This window comes from Saccopteryx leptura, chromosome 8, assembly GCF_036850995.1.
Source record: "Saccopteryx leptura isolate mSacLep1 chromosome 8, mSacLep1_pri_phased_curated, whole genome shotgun sequence".
In the NCBI taxonomy this organism is placed as follows: domain Eukaryota; kingdom Metazoa; phylum Chordata; class Mammalia; order Chiroptera; family Emballonuridae; genus Saccopteryx; species Saccopteryx leptura.
In genome coordinates this window covers 85,735,006-85,744,826 of record NC_089510.1, presented here as the reverse complement: position 1 = coordinate 85,744,826, position 9,821 = coordinate 85,735,006, and the positions used below count along the sequence as shown (strand labels likewise).

General features: G+C 39.4%; 1 protein-coding gene across 1 annotated transcript in view; it reads left to right on the top strand.

Moving 5' to 3' along the window:
* The first annotated feature begins 1,255 nt into the window (after nucleotides 1-1,255).
* Nucleotides 1,256-9,821, top strand: part of PRKCI (protein kinase C iota) — an 84,446-nt gene continuing 75,880 nt past the window's right edge. Inside the window, exon 1 of the mRNA XM_066347038.1 lies at nucleotides 1,256-1,586. Within this exon, the coding sequence (XP_066203135.1) occupies nucleotides 1,486-1,586 (101 nt within the window). The 5' untranslated portion in view covers nucleotides 1,256-1,485. The remainder of the gene's footprint in view (nucleotides 1,587-9,821) is intronic.

Genomic DNA, 9,821 nt, shown 5'->3' with positions numbered 1-9,821 from the left:
CAGCTCCTCCCCCCTTCTCTCTCTCTGTCTCTCCTCTCTCTCCCTCTCTGTCTCTCTCTCCCCCCTCTCCTCTCTAAAAATGAATAAATAAAATTAAAAAAAAAAAAGGCACATAATCCAAGTTCTTAACAGTTCAAGAACATACCAGGCTAAGTGTCACAAATAACTCTGATGAGTCATCCCCCAACCCTATTTTATCATTGTCAAGAAAGTTATTTCCTTGATTAATACAGCCCTTATAGCATGGGTTGGTACCATGACTGATGCAGGGGCTGAATTCATGTTACCTCTAATTCTGGTATGAGACAGAGCCAAACTCAGTGGAACGTCAGGGATTATGCTACAAGGACGAATTCCTTAAAAATCCTTTGTTAGTCAATGTGAACAGAGAAAATGCTGATGGATGGATAGATTGATTAATTGAATAAATATTCATCGCGTACTTGATTCATGCAATGGCAATATGCAAGGGCCTAGATACGGGTTCCACGAATAAAAGTCAGTCTTCCACCGTATCTTCTAGTTGAGTTTCTTCCTTTATTACATTTGTTACATTATTTAATTTTTTCTATAAAAGAGGCTATGCTGAACAGGTGATCATATTTTTGTTCCTAAAAAAGGCACTGTATATATATATAAAAGGCACTGTATAATTGAAATGATTTATGCCATTGGAAGAGAGATTTCATCACAGAAAAAAAAATGTAGATCGTGACGAAGCTCATTCATTTACAGTGACTGGAGATACCGAAGCTGGATTGAGAATTTCCACACCGACGGTTCCTGGGGCGCAAGCAAGAGACAGATCGTCAGTGAGAAGGTAGGGCACTCCGCACGCTAGGAACCTCCTGTCCCATAATCCCGCCGGGCCTCCAAATCCCAGAAACCCGCTCAGGAAATCTACCGGAATCCAAGTCGGCTGACCACGGACGCAACCAAGTTAGTAAACTGGGGTGAGATGCCGCAGCATTTGTCCCCTGCCATTTTCCCTATAGAAAGAGGGCTTTTTACAGAACTCTAGTCACAGATCCATCACCTTCTCTCCGACACGTCTTCCACGAAAGACCCTCTCTTGGAGTGTTTGCTGTCATGGTTAGCATCTCCCATTCTCTCTGCCCCTTTTCCTTGCCCTCCGGAAGAATGGTTCAGCCGGGCAGCGAAGGTCCCCGAGTTGGCTGGGTGTTTGCGCCCGCCCTCCCCCGGAATGTGGGCCTTTGGAGCGATCGAGGTGGGAGGGCCCCAGGCTGGGAGGCGTGCTGGGTCCGGGTGGCTGTAGAGGCGGTGGCGGCCGCAGGCGGTGGGAGGAGCCGCGTGGTTCCGGCTGTCCCGGCCAGCGACCCTTGGGTCGGCGCCGCGCGCGGGGAGCACGGCTAGGCGAGCGGACTGCCGCGGCTCTGGGGGAGGCTCAGGCGGCGGAGCGCCCCACCGCGCCCGGCGCGCCCCCGGCACCCTCGGCCTCCGGCGTTGAGGCGGGGGAGGAAGGAGATGCCGACCCAGAGGGACAGCACTGCCATGTCTCATCCGATCGCAGGCGGCAGCTTCGGAGACCATTCTCACCAGGTCCGGGTGAAAGCCTACTACCGCGGGTGAGTGCCCCGGAATAGGGGCGGCGGGGGAAGTGAAGGGCCAGCTCGACCTGGCCTGGGGGCGGGGAGGGTGAGGGGCTGGAGGTGCTTTGGCGAGATGGTCTGGGAGGGCGACCCCGGGTACTCGGGTTGGGAGTTCGGAGGAGGAGCGCGGGGCGCTGGCGTGGAGCACCCTCAAGGGCGCAGGGTGTCTGGGAGTCTCCCAGCTGAGGGTCCCGAGCAGAGACCTTGGAATAGAGTAGGTCCACCTAGTGGGTTCGAGAGACCCGCCTAATAAAAAATTTTCAAGGGTTTACGTCATTAAGTCTGGACGTATTGGGGGTTGAGAGTTGATGCCTCAGTGAACTAAGTTTGCTGTGGCTTAAGACACAGGAATGCTTCAGTTTGCTGGCCCTTTTCATTTCCAGCAGGCCTAAAGCCTCCAGTTCTAAGTCAGGTTTACCTTCATCGCCTAGCCCTAGAAGAGTTCACAAAGTATCTGGACTATGGTCGGGCTGCCAGTAAATTAGACATAGGAGATATTATTTAAGAGTAGGGTTGATGCGTTTTCAGGGATGTGCATTAGGTACTTATGTGTTTCCAAGATGAGATTGTTTATGTGCAAAGTAAACTTTTGTGAACTCTTTTTTGTCCTTGTTGCTTCAGGGACCATCCGCTAGGTAGGGGCGAGATAATGCAAAGTGAGAACAGGACGAGCCTAGGCACAGCTCAAAAATCTGTGATCTTTACTCACTACCTAAGTTACAGAAATAATACAGTTCTGAGGCGGTTATATTAAATCATATTACATCATCAGTGACCTGGTGTGTCCCCCTTTCCTTGAATTAAGTTCTGATTTGAAATTTCTTTGAAAGAATAATACTTAGGAGAATTAGAAAGGTGATATGTTAGTGTGAGGATAAAGGTTTGAAACCAAGGGTTAACAGAAAACGCAACCGTTTTGGCTTGTGTTAACTGCTTGTACAAGCAAAAGTAAATTGCATTAAAAAACTCAAGCACTCCTGGCTGAAACTGCAGTACATACATTCCTGAAAGGATCAGTGAAGATAGCAAACTTTCAAAATGCCTCTCGTTGTGATTTCAAAGATAATAAATAAGACCTTAAATGTGTTACTGATTTTAATGTAAGGGCATACTAGTTGAGTTCGTTTACTGCCAGCAAGCCTCTGACCTGTGTGTATTATTAGCTTGACTGTATCGAGAAGTAGTTTGCAGGGATTATTTTGGACAGTTTCAGAGTTTTTGCTTAAATTGATCAAGGAGGGCTTGATTTTCAAACAACACCAAGAATTGTATGTAGGTTTTTAAAAAAACATTCATAATTGTCACAGTTGAGGATGGGTAGCTATGAACTTCACACTGTGGGGAAAAAAGGCTTTGCTTTCTTTATCTTACCTTTAATTTGATAGATGAGATATTTCACTTTAGAATATGTTCCATTTTATAAAGTCGACAGCCCATGAGTCCTTAGGTACAGAGAATGAAATACAGTATCTGTTTGTTTTTTAGGTAGCTGATTATTGACAGTTTAAAAACTAGATTAAAAGATGAATATACACACAGGGTAGGAAAGTGCAAATTGTACAGATATAAAAAGTGTTCCCTATCCCACCTTTCAACCTCCAGAAAAAACTACTGTTGACCGTATATTTCTGATTCTTCTGGAAGTTGCCTTTATTACTTTAAAAGTTATCGTTCTGTTTTGTGATTTATCAACATTAGGTGATATCTTAATCTATTATTTTTAGTTCTCTGGTTTACCTTTATGACTTTAAGTAATATAAATTCTTATTAAATTTAGATAGTTTCCAATAATTCCAACTATGAAAGATGGAATGGTGCTTCTTTCCTATTTTTATTAGTTTTACAAATGTAAATAGGCCTAATTAGTAAATTAAAATCATTTTGTAAGCTTCTTTGGAAAGAAATCAAAGTCTGCTATACTTTTGGAATGTGTTATCATATTTTCTTGGTTTATTGCTCCAATTACTTTTTAAAAAGAAAATAAAGAGATATAAACTTTTTAACACTTGACTAAAATTTCTCCAAGACATTCAAGTTAATTTCTTCTTTGTTTTTTAAACTTATGAATTTTTGCTAAGGGATGGAAGAACCCCTTGCCCTTAATGCTTTTAATTCAATGAAAGCTTTCTACACTTGATCTTAGCCAAAAGGCCGAGAAGCGATTCAATGAAAGCTTTCTAATAATACCTTCATTTCAAGGCTCATTTGAAGACATCAGCACTCTAAATTGTACTGATTTCTGTCCTCTGAAATTAGAGGACAGAAATGAGAGATCTGTTAAGATTATATGTTTATTAGAAACAGTCTAAACTGATGGTTATGATATTATAGTCAGCTGCTCATTACCACAGATGAAACTAAAATGAATCACCAATGAGGATAGTTAATAAACAGGTTGGCTAAGTAGAATAGCTACCTGATTTTAAAAATAGAAAATCCTTTTGTTTTGTCAAGAAATGTAAGGACAAACTGCATTGGAAAAAGTTATTTTCCTCCAGATCTTCTGAATGGCTGTTATCAAAGAGCTTCCCCTTAGTTCTTTCTAACAATAGTTCATTCCAGTAAATATTGGAATAGCAGCATTTTCTTTTAGTGAATACATTGCTCTCTCCTTTCAAAGATGAGTATAGTGTTATTTTGTTAAATTTGCTCTTAATGCAAATGTGATGTCTCTGGATATATAATAGACATTTAATTAGATTTTTTTCTACGTTTAAAACAGGAGATTAATAGCGCTGGGAATCTGATTTTATTGGAGAGCACCTGGGAGTGCCTGTCTCACAGCTGGTACTCCCTGGTTCCTTGCTACGGATTTTGTCAGTGAGTGGCCTTCCTTCAGTCACTACCTTGTAGTGTTAGTTTGGAGGAAGAGAAACAGGTTTTGTTGGTTAATGATAGATTGCCACTGGATATGATTATCCTTATATAAAGTTACTTGATATTATGGGATCAAATTTAACAAGAAAATGTCCAGACTGCTCATTTCTTTGCATTATAAGTGTAAGGGATATTTTGCAAAAAGCTTGTAAAAAATGCTTTTTAAACCATGCTGTTGAACAATTTTAACAATCCAGAGGATTCTTTGTGTGCACATTTACAAGTAAAAAGATTGTTAACTCCTTGCACATTTGGAATGTGTAGCTGGTTCAGTGAAGAAATAGGCAGAACTTTTTTTTTTTTTTACTGTTAACAAGTCTTGGCATGACTTGTTTTTAAAAAGTATTGCAAAATAATTTTAGTGATCTACTTTAGTAATGGTTCTAAGAAATTAAAATAATGTATTGAGTTGAGAGTTGGGGGAACGAAGTTACTGGTCCTGGAGCTTCTGGCAAGGCGCACGAGCTACAGGGCAGTTGGTCCTTGCTTTACTGGAGAGAAGACATGGTGGCCTGGCGCCAGGAACCATCAGCAACACCACCCTCAGACACTGGAATGAGGTGACAGGGAGGTGAATAACCCTCAGACACTGGAATGAGCTGACAGGGAGGTGAATAACCCTCAGACACTGGAATGAGCTGACTGGGAGGTGAATCGCTTGCTAGTAGAGAGGACTGAAGCTGTAGAGTTGAGGAAGAGGCTGGTGAGGCCAGGACTGACCATGTGCAAGTTGAAGTTCTGATGACTCGAAGAGGCGGAAAGCAGTTTTTTACCGAAAAATTCTCCCTAGAGGCCATGACAGCTTTCTAATACCACTCCCAGACCTCTTTTTAAGGAAGATAACTTGAGTGTCTTTTTTTATGATTGAAATGAGCCTAGTTAAAACATGAATTTTAAAAATTCCAGTCTTACTTACATTTTCACATATTACTTGTGTTTAAACTCAATTTTAAAAATTTTGTTGAATGCCTACTATAAACTAGGCACGTGGTACTAGAGTGGTCTCAGAAAATGTAATGGTGGATAATACAAGACTCTGCCAGTGAAGAACTGAGGAACTTGTAGGAGGAAAGACAGAAGAATTAATAAAGGTGTGTGTGGGTGTGTGTGTAAGGTACTTCTTTCAAGAATGGATATTGGGGAGGAGTTTGGGGTGAGAGAAGCCTTCCTAGAGGCTTTTAAAGGATAAATAGGTTTGCTGGATGGATGAAGATGTTGGGTGGGCATCATTCCAGGCATTGTACAGCTGCACGATATGTTTGGGGAATTAAAATCAGTTTGGTTGTTTAGTCCCATATGCATTCCGTATTAGGACATGAAGTGTGAAGTGGGCACTTACGAGAAGTGAGGCTAAGGATCCTGTTCATAGGCACTGGTTCGTGAGGACTCTTGAATATCTGGTGCTGCAGGTTTCAGACTTTTTCTCATTGGTGAAGAGTTTAAGCACATAAAATGCACATTTTCATTTTTATTTTTTAATTATTATGTGGGTTTTTTTTAAATTTTTTATTAATGTTAATGGGATGACATTAATAAATCAGGGTACATATATTCAAAGAAAACATGTCTAGGTTATCTTGTCATTAAATTATGTTGCATACCCCTCGCCCAGAGTCAGATTGTCCTCCGTCACCCTCTAGTTTTCTCTGTGCCCCTCGCTCTCCCCCTAACTCTCTCCCTTCCTCCCTCCTGCGTCCTCCCTCCCCCCACCCCTGGTAACCACCACACTCTTGTCCATGTCTCTTAGTCTCGTATTTATGTTCCACCAATGTATGGAATCATGTAGTTCTTGTTTTTTTCTGATTTACTTATTTCACTCCGTATAATGTTATCAAGATCCCACCATTTTGCTGTAAATGATCTGATGTCATCATTTCTTATGGCTGAGTAGTATTCCATAGTGTATATGTGCCACATCTTCTTTATCCAGTCTTCTATTGAAGGGCTTTTTGGTTGTTTCCATATCTTGGCCACTGTGAACAGTGCTGCAATGAACATGGGGCTACATGTGTCATTACGTATCAATGTTTCTGAGGTTTTGGGGTATATACCCAGTAGAGGGATTGCTGGGTCATAAGGTAGTTCTATTTGCAGTTTTTTGAGGAACCACCATACTTTCCTCCATAATGGTTGTACTACTTTACAGTCCCACCAACAGTGGATGAGAGTTCCCTTTTCTCCGCAGCCTCTCCAACATTTGCTATTACCCGTCTTGTTGATAATAGCTAATCTAACAGGGGTGAGGTGGTATCTCATTGTAGTTTTGATTTGCATTTCTCTAATAACTAATGAAGCTGAGCATCTTTTCATATATCTGTTGGCCATTTGTATTTCTTCCTGGGAGAAGTGTCTGTTCATGTCCTCTTCCCATTTTTTTATTGGATTGTTTGTTTGTTTGTTGTTGAGTTTTATGAGTTCTTTGTAAATTTTGGATATTAGGCCCTATCTGAGCTGTTGTTTGAAAATAACATTTCCCATTTAGTTGGCTGTCTGTTTATTTTGATATCAGTTTCTCTTGCTGAGCAAAAACTTTTTATTCTGATGAAGTCCCATTCATTTATCTTTGCCTTCACTTCTCTTGCCATTGGAGTCAGGTTCATAAAATGTTCTTTAAAACCCAGGTCCATGAGTTTAGTACCTATGTCTTCTTCTATGTACTTTATTGTTTCAGGTCTTATATTTAGGTCTTTGATCCATTTTGAATTAATTTTAGTACACGGGGACAGGCTGTAGTTGAGTTTCATTCTTTTGCATGTGGCTTTCCAGTTTTCCCAACACCATTTGTTGAAGAGGCTTTCTTTTCTCCATTGTGTGTTGTTAGCCCCTTTATCAAAGATTATTTGACCATATATACGTGTTTTTATTTCTGGGCTTTCTATTCTGTTCCATTGGTCTGAGTGTCTATTTTTCTGCCAAAACCATGCTGTTTTGATTATCGTGGCCCTATAATATAGTTTAGTCCCATATGCATTCCTTATTAGGACATGAAGTGTGAAGTGGGCACTTACGAGAAGTGAGGCTAAGGATCCTGTTCATAGGCACTGGTTCGTGAGGACTCTTGAATATCTGGTACTGCAGGTTTCAGACTTTTTCTCATTGGTGAAGAGTTTAAGCACATAAAATGCACATTTTCATTTTTATTTTTTAATTAATTATTATGTGGGGTTTTTTGTTTTGTTTTGTTTTTTGCGAGAGGGACAGATCGGGACAGACAGGAAGGGAGAGAGATGAGAAATATCAATTCTTCATTGCAGCATCTTAGTTGTTCATTGATTGCTTTCTCATATGTGCTGTGATGGGGCTGGCAGTGGCTACAGCAGAGCAAGTGACCCCTTGCTCAAGTTCAAGCCAGCGACCTTTGGGCTCAAGCCAGCGACCATGGAGTCATGTCTATGATCCTATGCTCAAGCCAGTGACTCTGCTTAAGCTGGATGAGCTTGCGCTCGAGCCAGTGACCTTGGGTTTCAAACCTGAGTCCTCTGCATCCTGGGCCAATGCTCTATCCATTGTGCCACCACCTGGTCAGGCTAGATTTTCATTTTTAGAAAGATCATACTTGGAACCTGTATGGGAGATGAATTGGCCATGGATGAGACTAATTTGGAGACTTTGGAAGTCGTCCAGGTGATAGATTTGAGGAAATGGAAAAGAAATATGGATTCAGTGGTGATTTTAGGGGGTAGACTCAATATGAATTAGAGACTGATTGCCTGTAGGGAAGAGAGGGTGGCTTGATAACTCATTTCTTCATTGAGAGAGCCTAGGGAATATAGAAAGAAGAGGTTTATGAGAGAAGGTTATTTATTACCTAGAACAAGTAACTGAATTTTGAGCTCAAGGTGCTTTGGTAGTATCCAGGTAGAAATGTTTGGAATTACCCTCCAATCATGGTGTACCTACTCTATGCACACAGTGCACTGTCCATGACAGCTAACCTATGTCGGATTGTGACTGAGAATGATGATAAGACAAAAATGCCACCATTGGCCTACTGTTAGATTAGAAAGCCAAGGCACTTAGCTAAAAATTTAAAATACAGAAATACATAAAGTGGAATGTTCCTCACTCCCTAGGGTAGCCACTGTTAACAGTTTGGGATATTCTATATCATATCTATATATCTAGAAGTACACCCTTTTATCCAATAAATACACACCCACTTATCCAATTAAATGGCTACATATTTTTCACATGTTTCTGCTATTGATGTTTTTCATTTATGGTCATCTTTGTTTATCAGGATAGACAGATGATTAGCTATAAATACATACATAGATACATGGATATATAGATCTATTTACTTTTTTTGTAATTCATACATAGTGTTCCACAGTATTGTTGCACCATAATTTATTTAATCTTTTTTTTGGTTGATGAACACATAAAATTGCTTTTATTAAATCACTATTTCAAATTATGCTGAAGGAACATTCTTATATTTAATATACTTACAAACATGATCAAAGATATGCTCATTTTAAAACTTGATATTATCCTCCAAAAACTTGGGAATTTATATTCCCAACAACTGTATGGATGAGGCATTTTCTTACGCCCCCATTGCATGTTATTGGTCTTTTAAATTTTTGCAAATAAGATTGGCAAAACATGCTTATTTAAAAAACAAGTATCTTTTTATACATAGTTATTCATTTGTATTTCCTCTGGGAGTTGTCTATTCATGTTTTTTTCCAATTTTTTTCTCTTAGAGTCTTTTTCTTTTTAAAAAATTTATTGGAAGGGACATGGACATCTTGTCTGTTTAAAAGTTGCCAGCATTTCTCTAACCTGTTGGTTGTCTGGAGTTTTTCATTTTTATTTATATCTGTCCTTTTCTTTATGGCTTCTGTGTTTACTCTCTTAGGTAGATATGTATCGCATCTTAGAATAGTCTATTTATCTTCTATTAATTATACAGCTTAAGTAATTATCTTTTCAATAAATCTGGTATTTGGTGGTTTAGTTATTTATGGTATACTGATACAACTTAATTTTTTCAAAATATATTCTACTAATACTAATATTGAATGGATTGCTCTATCATCCTGATTTGAAATGATAACTTTGCTATATACTAAATTTCTCAGAGCTGAATAAGTATTTTCTCTTTTTTTCATTGATTTTTGAGAAACTTGTTTTTGCATATAACATCATTGGTTTGATTATTGTATTATTTTTATAGCTAATTTTGATATATGTTATGGTAAGGCCCATTTCATAAATTTTTCTATTTCCATATTTTTTTGGCTATTGTATATTTTCTCTTCCAGATGAAAAGAAATCTTATTGGTATTTTGATTTGGAATTGCATTGAATTTATAGATTAATTTGAGA